Raw genomic sequence first — 21,940 nt, forward strand, 5'->3', positions numbered from 1 at the left:
CTCTGGGTAAAAAGTTATTTATTGGAGCTTAGTATTATTATTTATTATAATTGTATTTACATTTACAATGTAATTCCTTCCACCCAAAGGATCCAAAAGTACTTTAAATTACAGTTTGTACATACACCAGTACCTCTGGAGTGGAGGGTAGCAGCCAAATGGTCTATGGCATTCTGTAAAACAGCAGGTGATGGAGACCCCCCTATTTATATGAAAAGTGTCATATGATCTTGTCCACATGGAGCCTAATTTTACAGTCTTGTCCAAAAGATCCTCACCCAGTAAATTATATGGTACTTAATTTATTTATAATGCTTAAGAAGGATGAAGGATTGTCAGCTTTGAGAGAATTCAAATCTGTGGCTCCAGAGAGTCTAGATATTTCAATCCTATGCTTAGACCACTAACCCATTCCTTCTGGTTTAAAATAAACTTCTGTGTATTGGCTAGAAGCCAGTCAGATCCACTCCATCATTTAGAGGAAAATTAATCCGTCCTGTTATTGAACTTATACACGTCAGCATTTGTTGAGGAACGAACTCTATAGTTAATGTTCACCAGATTCTGCAGTAAAAAAAAATTGCTTTGAAGCCTTTTTCAGGCAACTCTCTTGATCCCTTTAACACCCTCTAACAAAGCAAAATTGAGCTCAAGCACTATTTCCAAACCAGATTAAGGACTCTAGCCCCAAACCAGTAGAATTTGAGACATTCCCCAGATAAATAGTTTCACCAGAATCATAATATCCTAGTTCTGTTAAATTTCTTATCTTGTAACAAAGACAATGCTTAGTCTGTAGAGTCTCACTTTGGCACATTAGACATAATCTTTAGTATTTAGCATATCTGATCTCATTCCACTTGGAAAGCAGATGTGTGGAATTTGGAATAACAGCACCCTTTGTACATTTGTTACAATGTAATACTGGCACTTCATCAACTCTGATTTTGACCTTGGCATGAAACATGCAAAGGCTTTTTCCCTTTCTTTCCATCCATAAAAGTAATTTTATTTAAAAAAAAAAAAAAGGAGTACTAGTGGCACCTTAGAGACTAACCAATTTATTTGAGCATAAGCTTTCGTGAGCTACAGCTCACTTCATCGGAAGCGTTCAGTGGAAAATACAGTGAGGAGATTTATATACACACAGAACACGAAAAAATGGGTGTTATCATACACACTGTAAGGAGAGTGATCACTTAAGATTGTAATGGATTTTTTACCTTCAGTCCTTTTGGTACGATGTCCATCTGTTTGCATTTGGAAAGGAAGATGATGTCTGTCTGTATCTGTACGAGTTTTTTCATGATGTTGATAGATTTCCACTCCATACGGCTAAATGCAGTGCCTATGGAGTGGAAATCTATTAACCTCATGAAAAAACTCGTACAGATACAGACAGACATCATCTTCCTTTCCAAATGCAAACAGATGGACATCGTACCAAAAGGACTGAAGGTAAAAATCCATTACAATCTTAAGTGATCACTCTCCTTACAGTGTGTATGGTAACACCCATTTTTTCATGTTCTGTGTGTATATAAATCTCCTCACTGTACTTTCCACTGAACGCATCCGATGAAGTGCGCTGTAGCTCACGAAAGCTTATGCTCAAATAAATTGGTTAGTCTCTAAGGTGCCACTAGTACTCCTTTTCTTTTTGCGAATACAGACTAACACGGCTGCTACTCTGAAACCAGTAATTTTATTGTTCTCTTAGGGCCAGATCCTGTATGGTACTGAGCTCCCTCCATCTCTATTCAAGTGGGAGTGTATGGACCTTGGTCCCTCATAAGATCATGTCTTACATGTAGGTTCACATTATGAACAAATTATTGTCTGCAGATACTGCTCTTGATTATAGAAGTTAGATTATGTAACCCTTACATTGTGAAGCACTGACTACTCATGTGAGTAAGTGCGCACCTGCATGAGTAAAAGATGCACAACGTAGTCCTAGAAATCCACAGTGATTATTTACCTAAGGCCACGTTCTAGCACCCTTGTACATGTTGAGTGCGTAGTATCTTACTCTGTAAGTAGTCTCATTGAGTTGAGTGGAACTATTCAAAGAGAAAGGTATAACTCAGCATAAGGGTAGTAGAATCTAGCCCATAAAAATATACCTAATATATATTTCATCAACAGAAACCAACAATGGCAATGCTTGTTTATGATGTACACAACCAAAATGAGCATATATTTAAAATATATTTTACTAGAGGGTTTTTTTTTTCAGTTAGATTTTGAACTCCAAATATATAAGGCTGGATGTGTTCCATAACGACATAGTAATCCTAGTAGTTATTTTCAGTCCCATCTCTTGCTTCACAACTATAGTTTGCTAGATGCTTTTGCATAAACGATTTGCTACATAAATAGTTGCAGTAAGAGAAAGTTCATGTGAAACATTATTTTTATTTAGTAGCAGGATGATTACACAGTCAACTTTTAGGGCCAGGTGCATTGTACAAACAGCATACTGAAAACAATTTTTAACTAGTTCAATAAATTCATGGGTGTACATTCGGAACTATAGAGACACATAGTGTGTTCAAGATAGGGATACAAGACTGTGCTTCAGAAATAAGGACAAATGCCAGAAGAGGGCAAGTGATGAAACATAAATGAGGGGGTAGGAAAAGAGAAGGAGTGAGGGAGTACAGAATGACAATGAGAAGAACAAATTGTGGGAGGGGCAGATCCAAAATATACTTTGGAGTTGGAAATAGGGATGAATATGGACATTTTCAAAGCATTCTTTAGTTATTCATATTTCCTCTGTCTCCTGTAGGAGTATTTTAAAAATAAAAAATCACAAAGGAAATTCCTGCATGAATCCTAACTGAAAAGTTGAGTGATGAGAACAGGCTGTAAAACATTTCTGTGCAAATGATATGAAAACAGTATTTAAGGGTCTATTGGTACTTGTGCATCACAGCCTACAATAGAACAGAATATATGATTCTACACCTGAGAAGGGTAAGGCATAGATGGTCATGGAGACTGAGATTTAAAAAGCTGTTCAAGGGATTTAGAAGCCCAGTGTTCATTAGTTAAATTCAGCTAAATTCCCTAAAATCTCAGCCATAATGCTTAGGACCCTGATCCTGCAAAAGATTTCTGTAGATGGATTAAAGCACCTCACCACAGCCCATTCACTTCAAGGTCTACAGCAGTATGTCTAGGGCAACAAAGCTGGGCAATTTATGGTATTGATATACTATTAAATGGTGGAACATACCTTTGGACCGTTTTGAAAAGATCTGTTAATCACACTGCATGAATAAATCACTTGAATAGGGGTGCAATTTTTTATCATGTTTTTCAACCCCCATATTCAAAGGACACTGTACATTTAAAAAATTCCACTTATGTCTGAACTTTTTAACCTATTATTGTTACAAGAAACACCTAAAATGAATATAAATGAAAGACATGAGGAAAAAATAGATTTTTTTTCTCTTTTCAGTTTTACTTTGTGCATTTGACAGCCCTTTGTGTACAGTTTCACCGCTTACTCCTTCTAATCAGTTTCCTTTGTTATTTCTGTTGGTCTTTCATACAGTAGTAGGTGAGATAAAAACATTTTAAACATAGGAAAATATAACTGTAAACCCAGAACTGGCCGGGATATTGTGGGGCATATGCAATACCTGAACTAGATTGAAATCCTTTTAAAAAAAATTATCTGATTTCCAGTCTACCTAGTCCTTTTAAAGGGCTGATTTTTGAGAGATTCTCCAGGCATGTAGAGCTTCCCAAGCATCAGGCTATACACTGTTAAAATTCTTTTACCCTAGTGTGAAATCTTAACTTTTTGGCCAACTTTAATTTGCTTTTACTCTATTCATGGGTTGTATGTCTTCTGGTGGTTGCATGAAAATGTGTAAAAATAAACGCAACATTTGTATTTAATTATCTTTTATAGGATAGCTTGAAAAAATAGTTGACTTTCATAAAAGAGATTGTGGATTTAAATCCTGCTAATATATTTGGTGGGAATTCTGTTATTCCCTCACTCTGGAGACCTCCACTTTAGAATTCAATTCCTCTGTTGGAGTAAAGTCAGTGGTTTTACTCAGACTTTTTTTTCTGGGGTGCAGTATATACTGAATTCTGTTCTGAACAAAGGATTTACTTAAATAACCACTATCCTTTAAAAAATAATGGATAAAATCCTGGCCCCACTGAAGTCAATGACAAAATTCCTGTTTACTTCAACATGACTAGGATTTCACTCTATATGTTTAACACGTTTCTTTACATACATTATTAATAATTCCTTCGATCAAGGATTCTCAACCTCTCTCCATCTGATTCCAGCACCTGCCATAGTTTCTTGCCATGACCCCCGTTCCATAATCCTTTGTTATTATATATTAGATGCTCTTGTGCCTTCTGACACAAGGCAACCCAGTCTTTCCACCTCCATTTGTCTAATGCAATGTTCTTTGCTCTGTTATAGTCTGTTTCCATGACAGCAGTATCTTTCTCAATTGTTTTCTTATGTGTCATGTGTTGTCCTCCTCTTTTCTGCCTCCCACAAGGGGCGTCCAATCAGGGGCTTGTCTAGTAGTACAGTTTCTTGACATCCATACAGCATATCCAAACAACTTCAGTCTTCTTTCTGAAATCACTGTCTCAGCAATCTGCTGGCAAGTCCTTTCTGGTAATATCTCACAAACCTTTCAACCACATTTACCTGTTCTTTCCAGCTTTTTCATTTCTTTATTATAATAAACGCACCCAGGCTTTACAAATGCCTATTTTATAAATCTAAAATAAAAATACATCCATTTAGTGCTAGTGTGTTGGGAAGTATTGCTTCAATAGTTGCATGTGTGCTTCTGGGTGGGGGGTAAAATGGTAGTTAGGTCAGGGGTGGGGAAATTGTATGCAGGGCCATGAATGTAGGGCTGGGGCAAGGGGTGTGGGAGGGGGTGTGGTGTGCAGGAAGGGACTCAGGGCAAGGGGTTGGGGTGCAGGAGGGGATGCAGAGTGCAGGAGGGGGCTCAGGGCAGGGGGTTAGGGTTTGGAGTGCAGGGAGCAGGCTCTGGGGTGGCAGCAGAGCTAAAGCAGGCTCCCTGCTGCCCTGGCCCCACGCTGCTCCCAGAAGTGGCCAGCATGTCCGGCAGTGGCTCGGTGGGGTGGGGAAGGCAGCTTTGCTGCACGCTGCCCTCACCTGTGGGTACCACTGCTGAAGTTCCCATTGGCCATGGTGCCTCTTCCTGGCCAATGGGAGCTGAAGTGGGTGGTGCCTGCAGGCGAGGGCGGCGCATGGGATCCTCTACCCACCCCAGGGGCCTTAGGGATATGGTGCTGGCCACTTCTGGGAGCGACGTGGGGCCAGGGAGCCTGCCTTAGCCCTGCACAACCAATCCCACGGGCTGGATTGTAAGCCCCAACAGGACAGAGCCGGCCCACGGACCATAGTTTGCCCTCCCCTGTGTTAAGCAGTGCTACAGGGCTTGTTGCTAATGAAAGGTATTGAAATTGCTCCTGTTGGGAGGGGTGATGCAATGGAGATCGTAGGGGGGAAAGTACTAGATTCATTGACGCTGATCTCCCTACTGCCTTGAGCTCTGGAGAAAGGTGCTGTCTGAAAATGGTGTGGAACTGATGTGATCAATGGGAGTTGGAGGGCCTGAGCAGCCATCACACAGAAAGTTCCACACCAGCCTCAAATATCAAGAGTTGAGCATGCTTCAGATGTGAACAGTGAAGAGATGAAGTTGGGACAGGATTGTCGTTCCCAACGGAGAAGAGAATGATCTTCTCTTTCTCTCCTCTTATGTCCTCAAAGTTGCCTTCTGGGGAGCACTTAAAAAAAAAATTAAGTATGACGACAGACACTGCCTCACACCCACATGGGGGTAGTGAATTTGATTGTATCTAGACTAGAATAAAAAGGTGTGTTAAAATGTTTTAGTTTAACACATTTGAAAACTTAAGCATAGACAAGATAGCGTGTGCTGAACATGAAACTGGTTGAGATAAAGTCAAGAGGGGGTCTAGCCTTTTCAAGTGTGTTTAATTAGAACGTGTCAACTAACATGTTCTAGCAACACACCTTTAAATCCTAATCTAAACAAGGCCTTAGATGATATCAATGTAAAGAATTTTTAGAATGCAATTGCCTTTTAAAATGTAGGGCTGTGTTTTCATTTTCCCCAGACTGGACAATGAAAACCTCTGGAGTCAATTTCCCTCTGGTTAAAAGAAAAGGAGGACTTGTGGCACCTTAGAGACTAACCAATTTATTTGAGCATAAGCTTTCCACTTCATTGGATGCATCCGATGAAGTGAGCTGTAGCTCACGAAAGCTCATGCTCAGATAAATTGGTTAGTCTCTAAGGTGCCACAAATCCTCCTTTTCTTTTTGCGGATACAGACTAAGGCGGCTGTTACTCTGTTCCCTCTGGCTGACAGTCAGTTTCCCCTTCAGTGGCGGGGCTGGTGTCAAGACTTGAGAACAGCGTGGAGCTGTACAAATACCAGATTTCCGTCGGATTTTTAAACCTCCCGGGTCGGTTCCTTCTGCTCTCAGGTTCTGTAACAGCTGTTCCCTCACACATCGCACTGGCTCTGCGACGCCGGACTGCCAGCTTTCGGTGCGGACTCCGAAATCCAGCACCCACCACGCGCGCAGGACGCTGAGCTCCCAGACCCGCCTGCTGGAGGAGGAGACCCCAGCGCGGGCCCCTCGGCGGGCAAACCCGCTGCAGGCCCCGTTCTCCCCACGCCGGGGCCAGGGCCCTGCTCCGTGCCCACTCGCTCCCGCGCTTCCACCCGAGAGCCGGCGGCCTGGAGAAACCGCCGCCAGGCCCAGCGCCCCTAGGGGCAGACAGGTGGGGCCGCCGGGCGGCGAGCGAGGGGGCCGGCCAGCAAGGGCCGCCCATAGCACCGCCCGGCACTGGGGGCGGGGCCGGCTGAGCCTGCCGGGCTCCCGTCCGCCCCGCCTACCCCCTCTCTTGCCGGGAGCTGGCGGCGGAACCAGGCAGCGGCGGCCAGGATGGCAGCGCCCATCATCCCCGAGAGCGGCAGGTACGGACTGCCCGGCAGAGCGGCGCCTGCGGAGCCCAGGCCCGGCGGGGTGGGTGGAGCCGGGAGCGCCTGCGTCACCGGCTCGCCCCAGCCTGACACCCGGGCTGGGACCCCCCCCCCCCAACTCCGCATCGCGCCGGGGGCACCCGGGCTGGGACCCCCCCCCCCCAACTCCGCATCGCGCCGGGGGCACCCGGGCTGGGACCCCCCCGCCCAACTCCGCATCGCGTCGGGGGCACCCGGGCTGGGACCCCCCCGCCCAACTCCGCATCGCGCCGGGGGCACCCGGGCTGGGACCCCCCCGCCCAACTCCGCATCGCGCCGGGGGCACCCGGGCTGGGACCCCCCCGCCCAACTCCGCATCGCGCCGGGGGCACCCGGGCTGGGACCCCCCCGCCCAACTCCGCATCGCGCCGGGGGCACCCGGGCTGGGACCCCCCCGCCCAACTCCGCATCGCGCCGGGGGCACCCGGGCTGGGACCCCCCCGCCCAACTCCGCATCGCGCCGGGGGCACCCGGGCTGGGACCCCCCCGCCCAACTCCGCATCGCGCCGGGGGCACCCGGGCTGGGACCCCCCCGCCCAACTCCGCATCGCGCCGGGGGCACCCGGGCTGGGACCCCCCCGCCCAACTCCGCAGCGCGCCGGGGGCACCCGGGCTGGGACCCCCCCGCCAACTCCGCATCGCGCCGGGGGCACTGGGCCTGTGTCCCCAGTGGGTCAGTACTGCGCCTCTGGAGGTTTCTAACATGTGGGTTTCCCCACTAATAGGGCAGTGTGACCATGTCAGTATATTTGAGCATAAGCTTTCGTGAGCTACAGCTCACTTCATCGGATGCATACTGTGACGGTATGAATCCGATGAAGTGAGCTGTAGCTCACGAAAGCTTATGCTCAAATAAATTGGTTAGTCTCTAAGGTGCCACAAGTACTCCTTTTCTTTTTGCGAATTCAGACTAACAGGGCTGTTACTCTGAAACATGTCAGTATGATACAGTGGGCTGGGCTGAGGCACCCAGGGTGTCAGCTCCACTTGGTTTAATTGGAGGGTGGGACTATATCTATTTTCATCCTTACTCTCACCTTGAATTTTTATAATTTTTATAATTTGTGTTTAAAGTATCAAACATTTAGATTAGAAGCCAGTAGCGCTAGTGTGCTTGGTTTGTGAAACACTGGAAAACAAAAATATTTGCACTACATTGTTTAAAGGCAATATGTTTATGTTAGGAAACTTACCTGATCTCTTTCATTTAATTTAGCATAAAAAAAGCAGTGTTGCTCATTAACATGATAGACACAGGCAAATTTCCTCGATTGCTCTCCCGCATCCTTCAAAAGCTTCATCTAAAGGTTTGTATAGTATGACAATAACTTCTTAGCTCTCACCTTTTAATACATTTTTAAACTCTATAATGAATATGTCATACCAGTTACTGTGTATTTTATGCTTTTTAAAATCCTGTCATAAGATACTGTTTTCTTAAATCTTTAGGTTTTGTCTTGCATGTTTAACATACACATCATTTCAAATTACAGAAAAAGTACACCCTTCTTTCTCCAGAGAAGTATATCTTGTTCTGAGTGGCAAATAGTATGGAAGGATGGAGCTGGCTCTCCCCTCTTATACCCTTGCGGAGTTAGAAGTGAGAATAAAATCTATAATTAATTAATTCACCATAAATAATTTATGCTGGCTGCCCGTATTTCATTTTTTGCAGTTTGGGCAATGAAAATAGAATGAAAAGTAGTAGTCACTTTTGTTTATATCTGATGTTAGATTGACTTTCTGGCACCAATGAATCAGAAAAGTGCTCCAGTGGAAAACTAGAGGAAATGTTTAAGTCTAAACAAACACTGTTTTTGCTGGAAGTTTTCTTTTGGCTTTATGAAATATTTCTCTTGATCCTAAGTTAGGTTTTGTACAATATTTAGTCAAAAAATGTGCCTCTGTGTGCATGCTAGGAATGGATGAATCTAGATGGGTCAGATTGAATAGAATCAAGCCTATGCACAATCTGCATTTGTGCCCTATATACAATGAAAAAGGAAGACTAGTAGCTAGATTAATTGGATTAGATGCAAGTCTTTTATTAATTTTTGTTGTAAGAGAACAGAAAAGCACAATATATAATAGTGAGAACAATAGTAATGGAAACTTGGTCTTGCCCTCCAGAGGCATGGGTACATATTTGTTCATTTGTTTCCAACTTCCCGTAGTCATTGTATCAATGTTTGATAGATGCAAACTTTTATTTATTTTTTAAAAAGAATTTAGAATGATAGAAGGTGCCAAATTGATAGCATTGGAAATTGAAGTCTAGACATAGGACAGGTACAGCATGGCTGAAAAAAAAATACAAATTTACCTTTATTGTTCCAACTGTGCTCTAGTGGGACCAGGAATGTGAGGGTTGTTTCATTGCTTTGATTCAATTATTGATTTTTCTGCTGAAATTACTAACAAGGGTCTGGTAATAGTAACTGTGATTTATTTATGAATGAATGAAGATATTTGCCCACTAGCAGGTGGAAAGAGCCATTAACTTAATGTCATCTAAACTACTAAATGACCATTATATAGCATAATAATTTTTGGTGACTATTGTTCTGCACTGGATTTGCATGACTGAGTTGGGTTGATGACTCTGTATTATATTACCAGTTTCATGAGCCATGAGTTATCTAACTGTAGGGAGCGTGGAATTGTTGGAAATTTTAAATAAACTTCCTTATATTAGCAAAGATACTTAAAGTTGCATATTTCCTTCTAAAAGCTAAAAATTAAACAGAGACAAGCTTACACAGAGCTCTTGTTCAGGACTGAAGAAGAGTTCTGTGTAAACTTGAAAGCTTGTCTATCTCACCGACAGAAGTTGGTTCAATGCAAGGTATTATCTCACCCACCTTGTCTCTATAATATCCTGGGACCAGTGTGGCTACAACAACACTGCATACAAAGATTAAACTAACAATTTCATTTTTGCATTCTTGTTAGAGATTCAAATGTTTTGACCATCTAGGTCTCCTTGTAATTACATCATCTTTGGTCTGATAGCCCAATTGCTTGTTTTGAGTAGCTGTGCACTTACAGCATTGCTAATTGGCCTGACTGTGTTGTTTGAAGTCTAGAACATAGAATATTTTGTTTTAAAAGATGACAATATTTGCATTATGTTTAAACATTCAGTACATTAGTTCAGTAAGATTTTCCATTCAATGATCTTTTAATACGACATGTTGTAGATTTTTGACTTTTTGTATGTGGTTTTCTAAATTTCCCCAAATAGACTTTTATTATTGTGTCTTTTAGAAGAAAATAGACTGTGTTCAGACCAGAGGACTGTCAATAGTAAACCAAGAGAAGCATATATATATATGCACTACAACTTTGCCTTCTCTTTGGTGCTTTTATTTCTAGTCTAGCCAGTGTGCATTACACTGTTGTCACGGGTTTGTATTGTCAAGTATAAATATGTAACTTTTTCCACATAATGCATATTATCAAATGTGGTCAAAAGATGAGTTTTTTACATAGTAATTTCAAACATGTTTTTTATATACAGAGAGAAGAAGTGTGCACTTGTATGCATATTTCATAAAGGCCTGATCATAAGGCCATTAAAAGCAATGGAGAGGCTCACTGAAGTCAGTGGGGTTTTGGTCAGGCCCTTGGTATCCTGATATATTTTTTCCTCTGACAACGTTTCTTTTTCCTCTCCCATTTAAAAACAAACAAACAAAACCCCTGACTCTTTAATGTTTTAACTAAACTTGCCTTCTGGATAATGATTTCTGGATGGCAGATGGAATACCAGGAATAAACCCATTTTTGTACTTCAGGCTGAGAGCAGTTTCAGTGAAGAGGAGGAAGAAAAACTTCAAGCTGCGTTTTCAGTGGAGAAGCAAGATCTTCATTTAGTTCTTGAAACTATATCATTTATTTTGGAACAGGTACCATTTTCATCAGTATGAATTGTTAAATATTTGAAACATAATGCTTGTTTGGTAGAAAAATTATTATACAGAGCAAGTTAAAATAGACACTTCCTGAAAACAGATATCACAGTCATGCTATTTATTTATTTATTCAAGGTTTGAGTCTACCTCCTTTACTAATGTTCCATAGTCCCTTACTTGGCAAGTAGTCTCATTGAGGTCAGGGTTGTACTTGAGGAGCAAGGTTCTACTTAATGTGAGTAAAGGGGGGTAGAAGCTTGCCCTCAGTCTGTATCCTGTGCTTATCTACATGTCTCTGAGCACCAGCTTGTGATCCTCTCTCTCACACTGAGCAGAATCAAACTTCACAGATACAAACCCGTTTCTGTTGAAGTCAATGGGAGAACTCATGGAGTAAGGTGCTATGTATCAAGAGTATCAGAATCTGGCATTAAGTATCAGAGCCAGCCTTAGGGGCCCTGGGCCCCAACTTCCTGGGGCATGCGACATCACTTATAGCTATTTTTTATTTTATTTTATTTTTTTTTTGGAAACTCAGCTGCTTGTGGCAGCGCCAGCAACATTTGCTGTTGTGGGTGGCAAAAAATCTAAGCCACTAAATACATTGACATACTTTGCAATGGTGCATACGATATTTAAACAACAACACTTGCAAAACTGTGAGAAACATTTCCTCCCTGATGATGTTTTAGATAAATATTTCATAATATTGTACAAAGTAATACAAAGCAATAGCTTTATTATTTAAGATATCAATCATGTAAGCCTCTACTTAAAAAGTAGAAGTTAAATCCAAGTGAGGAAAATAGAAAGGAGCATAAACTCTGGCAAATGAAGTGTAAAAATATAATTAGGAAGACCAAAAAAGAATTTTAAGACTAGCTAGCCAAGGACTCAAAAAGTAATAGCAAACATTTTTTTACGTACGTCCGAAGTAAGAAGCCTGTTAAACAACCAGTGGGGCTGTCATAAATATAAAGGGAAGGGTAAAGCCCTTTAAAATCCCTCCTGGCCAGAGGAAAAATCCTCTCACCTGTAAAGGATTAAGAAGCTAAAGGTAACCTCGCTGGCACCTGACCAAAGTGACCAATGAGGAGACAAGATACTTTCAAAAGCTGGGAGGAGGGAGAGAAACAAAGGGTCTCTGTCTATATGCTGCTTTTGCCGGGGATAGACTAGGAATGGAGTCTTGGAACTTTAGTAAGTAATCTAGCTTGGTATGTGTTAGATTATGATTTCTTTAAATGGCTGAGAAAAGAATTGTGCTGAATAGAATGACTATTTCTGTCTGTGTGTCTTTTTTGTCACTTAAGGTTTTGCCTAGAGGGATTCTCTATGTTTTGAATCTAGTTACCCTGTAAGGTATCTGCCATCCTGATTTTACAGAAGTGATTTCTTTACTTCTATTTCTATTAAAAGTCTTCTTGTAAGAAAACTGAATGCTTTTTCATTGTTCTCAGATCCAAGGGTTTGGGTCTGTGGTCACCTATGCAAATTGGTGAGGATTTTTACCAAACCTTTCCCAGGAAGTGGGGTGCAAGGGTTGGGAGGATTTTGGGGGGAAAGATGTGTCCAAACTACGTTTCCCAGTAAACCCAGTTAGAGTTTGGTGGTGGCAGTGGATATTCCAAGGGCAAAGGATAAAATTAATTTGTACCTTGGGGAAGTTTTAACCTAAACTGGTAAAAGTAAGCTTAGGAGGTTTGCATGCAGGTCCCCACATCTGTACCCTAGAGTTCAGAGTGGGGGAGGAACCTTGACAGGGGCCACTGGATGATCCAGATGCTAAAGGAGCACTCAAGGATGATAAGGCCATTGTGGAGAAACTAAATGAATTCTTTGCATTGGTCTTCACGGCTGAGGATGTGAGGGAGATTCCCAAACCTGAACCATTCTTTTTAGGTGAAAAATCTGAGGAGCTGTCCCATATTCAGGTGTCATTAGAGGAGGTTTTGGAACAAATTGATAAACTAAATAGAAATAAGTCACTTGGAATTGGAAAAGGTTCAGAAAAGGCAACAAAAATCATTAGGGGTATGGTACAGCTTCCGTATGAGGAGAGATTAAAAAGACTGGGACTTTGGAAAAGAGACGACTAATGGGAGATATGATAGAGGTCTATAAAATCATGATTGGTGTGGAGAAAGTAAATAAGGAAGTGTTATTTACTACTTCTCATAACACAAGAACTAGGGGTCACCAAATGAAATTAATAGGCAGCAGGTTTAAAACAAACAAAATACAGTATTTTTTCATACAACGCACAGTGAACCTGTGGAACTCCTTGCCAGAGGATGTTGTGAAGGCCAAGACTATAACAGGGTTCAAAAAAGAACTAGATAAGTTCATGGGGGATAGATCCATCAATGGCTATTAGCCAGGATGGGCAGGGATGGTGTCCCTACCCTCTGTTTGCCAGAAGCTGGGAATAGGTGACAGGGAACAGATCACTTGATGATAACCTGTTCTGTTCATTCCCTCTATGCCACTTGGCATTGGCCACTGTCAGAAGACAGAATACTGGGCTAGATGAACCTTTGATCTGACCCAGTATGGCCATTCTTTTGTTCTTATGTACTTATGTAAGCAGTCTTTATTCACACGAGTAATCCCATTTAAATGGGACTACTTTTATGAGTAAAAATTTGCAGGCTTGGGCCTGCAGTTTGGTTCAGTGTTGTTTTGCATACATTTTGGCTAAATTACATCTCTAATCTAAATTTTTAATATTGTTCTTCTAGAAAATGTGAATATTTTTGTCAGTAAATAAACTCAGTCAAAATGCTTCTGTGCTGAATTGTACTTTACTCTTATAAAAAATAATAAAATCTTAAGAAAAGGTCAGTTTGGGAAAGAAAGACAGAAAATGTTAAAAATGGTTTGTGGCTTCACTTTCTTTTTCTTCTATGAAGACGTGCCAAGGTGATATAGTAGGCCATAAAGAATAGAACACTTATTTTTAATGGATGGAAAGATATGTTGGCCATTGTAACTTTTGCTTTGCATAATAATACCTACTTGTGGAAAATAATAGTTTTGAAAAAATGTAATTGTGACATTCCACTCAAGACAACCGGAACTGAGGTCTACTGTGTTATCCCTCTGCCCAGAAGGAGTGAGAGCTTTGCTACTGCCAAGCTGTGTGTCAGCTGCCTGGCACACCAGCCTGTCTGCCTAGCCAGCAAACTCTTCAAGACTCTGCCAGGCCAAACCTTGCCTTGCAGGTAACAATCAGTGAACCTGAATTCCCCCAGAGATGTCTCCCTGCAGTGTCCATTCCCTCTCACTGAACACTCATAGCAATTAAGTTTTCTGTCTCCAAAGAAACAGAACGCATCACCTGGTTAGGTTAGCTTAGACTCACACTTCACTTTAATACACAGCAATGAGATGGTTTTGTAGTAAAACAAGAATAAGTTTATTAACAGAGAACAGAATTTTAAGTGATGCTAAACAACAGAAAAAGAGACAGGTCTGGTTACAAGCACAATAAAACTTGTTTTCTAGTGACTAAAACTTAATTTTAACAAGTTACAATCTTTGCCTAAGCAGTTTTCTTTTTTACTTCAAGTTACCAACATCCTTAGCTTCTGGAGTAGGCGATCCAATTTTCACAGGCTCAGAGGGTGCTGTACCTTATGTCCCCAAAGTGGTAGATAACTCCAATGGCTTTTTGCTCTCCTTATATTTTTCCAGTGTCCGTTTTCTCTGCCTCAAGAGCCAGGAAGGCTTCCTGGGGTGCAGATTCTGTCCCCCATATGTGATTACTACACCGTCTTCTCCTCTGCTTGTTAGCTTGATGGCTTTATTGTAAATGTAAATATACATTTTGTAATGTATATTTGTAAATATACACTTTAATGTAAATATACTTCTGTTGTCCTCTGCCTGGAAGCAAGCCAGTCAGACAGGTAAATACACATTCCTTTGTCTAGGACAAGCTGGATTTATGCACTGCCTCCCAAATACAGCATACACACAACTTTGTACACAACATGTATATATACCACACAATGATTTTTGGTACCTGCATGTCATCAGTTTACATAAGACACCTTACATGACACCTTTTAGATAATATTATGACAACAGTGTGTAGGATGTAATGAGTGGGTCAGGCCTGGTGTCAGATACAGTATGGTGAGTTCTTTGTCAACTGGCATTGAGGGGCTCCCAGGCTCATAGTAATCATGTAACACATTTTTGTTTTGCATTAATAGAGTACTTTATTTTAGGCTGAAAAAATGAACCATTTAGACCTCTATAGAGAAAAAGAGCATCCCGATTTAGAAAAGTGCTTTTCTAAATAAAGTACTATAGTTGCATGTACCAAAATGGATTTAACTCTTTTTTTCTGCTATACAGGCAGTCTATCATAACCTGAAACCAGCTATTCTGCAACAGCAGCTGGAGAGCATTCACCTTGATCTAGACAAAGCAGAAGCATTTGTCAGTGCGTGGACTGCTGCAGGTCAAGATACAATTGAAAAGTTCAGGCAGAGGATTTTGGCCCCTCAAAAGGTAGCAATTGTTCTAATTTTAAGTGGAACTAGTAGTTAAAACAAAAATTATTAGGACACGAATATTATAATATTCCTTTTTTTGTTCTGTAAGGACAAATTCTATTGACCAGCCAAGAAATTAAAAAAACAATAAGGAAATTTTATATATAAAGTATGTCATAGGTTTGACACTTTAAAATCCTGTACTCTACTTAAATTACACAAAGTATGTTGTAAACTGTTGTAAAGTAGTATAACTCCATTGAAGATAATGCAGCTCACCAACCAAGAATCTGGTTGTCTGCATCCTGTAAAAATGTATATGAAGCAATGAATGAATGACATGTGACAGTAGATAAAATGCACAATACATGGGTCCTTACATATTGTGTAATTTAAGTAGAGTATAGGACATTAGCTTTAAACATGTTTGCTTCTTCCCTCCTATTAAAAAAGTGAGCTTTTTAAGTGCTGTGTGTGTTACTTATTGTTCCGCTATCTGTATGTTAGGGCCTGAACCTACAAATGATTTTGATCAGGTGTAATTCATACTCCCATTGACTTTAAAAGAACTTTTACAATAGTAAACATTTTGCCTGTGGGATTGGCCCTTATATTACAAGATGCCATGATTAGTACTGTAAAATGGTTGGACAGCATTAGAGAAAACTAGTTTTGCTTTTGTGCTTTGTCTGTCTGAGGATAACAGTTGATTATTTAATAATTTTATTGTGTTTTTATGGTATAGAAGTAAACAATATATAGTACACAAAACTAATAGATAAACAATATTTAATACACTGACAGGAAATGAATGTATTTGTTTATGGTCACAAATTTTAAAATTCCTGCCACAGTTAAATCCTGATTTTGGGACAAAAGAATTGGGGCATGGAAGAGATCTGAGAAACTTAGAGCTGTATTAAGGGCCTAATTTTCTAAAAGGCAGAAGCTCAGGCTTGTGCACAGTTGTGTACTTCATTAAGGCATGCAGTTACTGTGACTGTATGTTCAAATCAAATATTTGTGCACTCAGATATCCAGTGAGGGAAATAATTGATAGAGAACACAAATACTAGATTTGCACATGGGGTTTCCCTTCTTTTGAAAAGATATTTTTACAAACACCTAGATGTTCAGGTTTCGTGCACTGAAATGCCAGAAGTTAGTTAAGAGTCTAGAGTAGTGTCACTCTGACTTTAACAGCAAATGAGTGAGTTACCAAAGTACTTTTCTTAGAATACACAAACTGCATGTAAAAATGAAGTGTGATCTAACAAAGAGAATAAAGCCAGAATGAAAAGGCTTTGTTGGTCTTAAAATATGCAGTGGAACAGCATGACCGTGAGTTCTCTTCATCCACAGCATGCAACTACATACTGGGAACTGGCTTGCTGTTGGCTACTGTTGGACATACGTGAATTTACCAGACGTGACCTTTTGGCCCTTCACTGTTTTTGGGGTTGTGGTCATCCTGAATCTTGCTCTGTGTGTGCTAAGCATGTTTGTGTATTATATGCCTTTGCTTCCCTCCTTTGTGTTTGCCTTTGGAGACTTGCATCAGATATTTCATCTTGAGTCCCTTTCTGGAGATTCTTCATGTCTTTGTCTTCATCTCATGTAGTGGAACCACATTGTGCCCAGTGTATTAGACTCAAGCCTCCGAATATAAGCAAACTCTGAATATGGTTCATAATAATCTTCCAGTAGAACAATCTTCTAGTGCAATAATGGAATGTTGCACTCACCTTAGTTGTTTACCAAAACAAATATAGGTTTAACCTGTGTGCCTAGACATGTTTAAATTACCATTTTTCTGTGGGGCAACTTGTGGGTTGTCCGGATGTTATATGATACTTTACTCAAACTTGAGAGCTGAGCATAGGAATGTAAGGAACCAGATGTCACTCTCTAAGTTGAATATAGGGATAGTGTTATGAATTTATTTTGGCTGCTTGCTTCAGAAATCTTTTAAGGACTCAGTCATGCAGATCTTACTCAGGAAAAATCTCCCCCTGAAGTTAATGGGAGGTTTCCCTTACTAAGAACTTAGAAATGCAGAACTAGTCACTATCTTCTCAGCTGTCTAATCAGCTCCAAATAGAAATCATTTTAAAATCAAAATAGGATAAGCCTGCAAGACTTTATTTATGGTTTCTCTATATTATTGGTTTCCCATGTGTTCAGCATATCTGTGTAAATTCTTTCATCTAACCTTTCAATGTTTATTGACGTATTCTTAAAGTAATTGCATAGTACTGCATTTTGGTAACCATTGTATACTCAGTCTTAAAGTCCAGAAATATTTAACCATCATCAAAGTTATAAAAGATTATTTGGTGTCATCACTTAGTTTTTATTTTCACAAAATGGGTTTTTTGTGTACCTTTGGCAATATTGGAAAAATATACTTTGTGTTCATATTTGGAATATGTTGTTTTAGTTCTAGCAGTAACCTCACTGTAATATTTTCATCCACCCCTATTGACAGAAAATCAAATATATTGGAGTCCTGAACATCCTTTGAAACAATTAAAGAGATGTTTTCACTGAGACTGGAATAGCATCTACATAGAAAGTAGAGATGTAAAATCCATCTAAAAATTCTCTTTGACAACACTATCCTCATATATGTATATAAAACGTGGAAGATCTTTGAGGTAACATTTTTCAAAATAGTTGGAACTGTTTAAATACTCCTTTAGTTGTTCTTGTGTGTGTATGTATTTGCATACGTATACTGTATTTATGTGGCCAAGTATTCAACATGTGGTATCTGTTTGCATGTGCAGTTTTCACATGTTGTCACTTATGCGTGCAAATGATAGAATATATTTGTGGGATTTTTAAAGGAGTCTAATGTGACCAAATTGATAGACATTTAATGGAAGCTCAGCAACTAGCTTCCGTAGGCTCCTTTAAAAAGCTTAGCCCACGTATGCAAAATATTTGTGCTGCCCTATACCTGCAGATGAAGTCGGCCATTTGTACATTAATCATCTTTGTGTGCAAAAAAAAATGACAAAGCCTCTTTGAAAACTTGTCCTATAACATTCATCAACTTCTGTTTCCCATATGAAGCTCCATTATTGTTAAGATGTACCCTTTTTTGTTACTTTCCAGTATATTAGTGTTTTAATCTAATCAGATGCTGCTCTTTTAATGAGAGACACGCACAATATTAGAGTGGTCCTAGCAAAGGTGAAGTACCAAATTCCAGTAACTTTACCAATGCATTCTAAGTTTCTCTAATAGTCAGACTGATGCGATGACTGCACTACCCTGGAGTTTGGACTATGAGGATGTAAATAGCAGCGTGCACCAAAGTGCTGCAGTGTAACTCCCCGGGGTGGATTCTGTGGGTGCAAACTAAAAGATACCTAGTTTGCATTAGTATAGTCCTCTTTCTTTTAGTTAGTGCCTGCAGTTTCCACATGGGGGAGTTATAACACAGTACTGGTGCATGCTGCTATTCACACCGGATAGGCCAAACTGTGTGTCAGTGTAGACAAGCCCAAAGAGGTGCATTCAGCACTTTCTCACACAAAAGCTTATGCCACAAATTTCAAACTTGGATGCCCAGATCCTGATTAAGGGATCAGATGTTAATAGATGCCGAGTACCAGCAATTCCCATTGACTTCCAGTCAATAGGGTGCTCCTCTGAAAATCTGGCCACGTTTATTTAGCTGCCTAACTTGAGACACCCTATGGAAATGTTGGCCATGCTTTTATTTTTCTTTTAGTTTTGGGGATGTTTCAGCTCATACCGATCTAAAGATGCTGGAATTTACACTATATATTTGCAGGTCACTTTTTAAGATCCTTTTTGGCCGAGCAAAGCAGGACATTGCACTCACCTTGATGTCATTTTTCTGTGTGTCTGGATGTAATCCTTTTAAACGCTGCATCTAATCAACTGCTAAAGTTTCAGGGAATGTTCTAAGCATCAATAGGCAGAACTGCCTATTGATTTTGGTAAGCACAGGAAAAGCCATTTGCACTTAAAAAGTTGTTCCTTGCTCTTTGTGCTGGAATCTGCCTAACAGCTGTGGGGCAGATGCTCAGCCAGCAGGGTGAACCAGAAGGAGAAGAGAGTGAAGTAGGTTTCATTCTTTCCACCCTCCTACAGATGCCTCCCCAAAGTCTGCTCCATGATGGGGGGAAAGGAGGAGAAGGGGGCACCAGCTGGCTGCTGTCCCTTCCATTCTGGGGGTAAGAAAGGTATTTTGGAAGGAGGAGAAAAAGGAGACACACAACCCCTGGGAATGGGTGGCAGGGGGGACACAGAGCCCCTGGCATGGGAGAGGAGGTAGGGGGAGGGCGTCAGGGTGCCTTTGAAATAGAGGGGGATGGGACGGTGGCACACAGGGAGCTTGTGTGTGTGTGTGGGGGGAGCAGTAATTCACAAACTTTATTGGTTCAAAGAAAAGGAGTACTTGTGGCACCTTAGAGACTAACAAATTTATTTGCGTATAAGCTTTCGTGAGCTACAGCTATCTCCCCACTGTATTTTCCACTGAATGCATCCGTTGAAGTGAGCTGTAGCTCACGAAAGCTTATGCTCAAATAAATTTGTTAGTCTCTAAGGTGCCACAAGTACTCCTTTTCTTTTTGCAAATACAGACTAACACGGCTGCTACTCTGAAACCTGTCTTTATTGGTTCAGATATTGATGTTTGATATACCACATGCAAATTTATCCTTTTTGTACACATTTATTTTTGGCCTTAATAAGCTGAACTTGAGTATTTACAGACTTATAGTAAAATAAGTTTTGAATATGGCTGGGCGAGTCTAGGTGGGAGGGTTAGAGGACATGAGGTATAGAGCTGTGTTGGGAATTTTTCAGCAAAATTTTTTTTCCTGGAAAATGGTGATTTGTCAAAACTGACCTTTTTTGGGGGGTGGGAGGGGGAAGCATCAGGAAAAGTTTCTTATGTTCAGGATTGAATTTTTGGTTAAAACCAGAGAGAGACCCTCCCCAGAATAGCCTCATGGTAGGACACACAGATGGGCTGTGAGAGATTCAGTTCATTAGTCTACCTGATTTAGACCAGGGACTTGAACCTGCATCTCCCACATCCCAGAGGTTTTCCCTGACCACCAGGCTACTGGTTGTCTTAGGGTGGATAAGCACGCGCGCTCTCCTCTAGCTCTCTGTGTGTGCTGGCATCTACCTCGGATGTGGTAATATCTACCTCCATATCCTCCTTCCCATTTGTCATCCTACCATTATCCCTAAGCTCCTCATTAAAGACTGAGGCAAAGTATTTGTTTAGATATTGGGCCATGCCTAGATTATCCTTAACCTCCTCAGTGTTTAGTGGTCTCACTTCTTTCTTTCTTTGTTTTTTTCTTATTTATATGGCTATAGAACCTTTTACTGTTGGTTTTAATTCCCTTTGCAAGGTCCAACTCTACATGGCTTTTGGCCTTTCTCACTTTACTCCAATCACTTGCCTCAGTGGCAAACTGCAGTCCCGATTCTAGCCGCTCATCTCAGTGGCAAACTGCATTCCATTCACCAGCCACTGCCTTAGGTGGCAAGTGTGGGGAACCTGGCCCACCCGCTACTCTGAGTCTCGACTCAGGGACCCTATATCTGATAGCCACGTACTGCCCCTCCTCCAACTCCGCTGTCTCCTTCCCTTGGCCACTTTCCTGCAGCCCTAGCATCTTCTTCACCCTTGTATCAGGGCTGTAGTCTGGCAGCTGTCAGCCTGGAGCTTTCTCCTACTCTACTGACCCTGCCCAGCACTGCTCTGTCCAGCATTCTAAGCAGCCAGTCCTCCTCCCTCGCCTTTCAGGGAGTGACTGCCGCCTCCTGTGCTCAGCAGCCCCTTCTTATATGGGCCAGCCTGGCCCTGATTGGATGTTCCAATAAAGTGATTGGCTGGCACTATAAGCCTTTTCCTTATTGGCTGCCTCCTGCGCAGCCTCCCCAGGGTGGCTTTAACCCCTTAGCTATCAGTGAGGGGCAGCTGCCCCATGACAGTGGGTGTTTTTCTGAAGTTTCTCTTCCTTTAACTCCTTCATCCGAGTTAAAAAGTTACAGGAGAAAAGGGACTATGAAGTTTTGCACTTAAAATATCAGAACTTCTTTGTGTGCTCCATCTTGCAAAATTAATAGATTTTAAAGCTAGAAAGGAGTATTAGGATCATTACATCTGATTTCTTACACAACACAGGACATGGATCCTTAACCAGTAATTTCTATTTTGTCAATAGCATATCCTTTAAAATGATGTCCAAACTTTATTTAAGCTTAAAGTGACAAAGAATCCCTAGATTAAGTCATTCCAATTCTTTATTACTGTCAATGTTAAAAATGTGTGTCATATTTCTAGTCTAAATTTGTCTAACTTCAGCTTCCGACCATCGGATCTCATTATGTCTTTTTTCATTACCTTAAAGAGCCATCTAACTATCA

At 41.1% G+C, this 21,940-nt stretch overlaps 1 protein-coding gene across 10 annotated transcripts in view; it reads left to right on the plus strand.

Annotated features, from left to right (window-relative positions):
- Positions 1 to 6,583: 6,583 nt before the first annotated feature.
- Positions 6,584 to 21,940, plus strand: part of COMMD10 (COMM domain containing 10) — a 161,180-nt gene continuing 145,823 nt past the window's right edge. For 2 of the 10 annotated variants that reach the window (XR_012159013.2, XR_013635797.1), the window contains exons 1-4: positions 6,588 to 7,047; positions 8,309 to 8,399; positions 10,890 to 11,000; positions 15,372 to 15,527. Coding sequence is in view for 7 of the 10 variants with exons in the window: in XM_073344759.2 (XP_073200860.1) it covers positions 7,016 to 7,047; positions 8,309 to 8,399; positions 10,890 to 11,000; positions 15,372 to 15,527 (390 nt within the window). In the remaining 3 variants the exon portion in view is untranslated. Of the gene's footprint in view, positions 7,048 to 8,308; positions 8,400 to 8,585; positions 8,693 to 10,889; positions 11,001 to 15,371; positions 15,528 to 21,940 lie in introns of those variants that run through there. The other 8 variants (XR_012159015.2, XM_073344754.1, XM_073344761.2 and 5 more) reach the window with 6 other exon arrangements.

The sequence above is a fragment of the Lepidochelys kempii genome, chromosome 5 (genome assembly GCF_965140285.1).
Source record: "Lepidochelys kempii isolate rLepKem1 chromosome 5, rLepKem1.hap1, whole genome shotgun sequence".
Taxonomy (NCBI): domain Eukaryota; kingdom Metazoa; phylum Chordata; order Testudines; family Cheloniidae; genus Lepidochelys; species Lepidochelys kempii.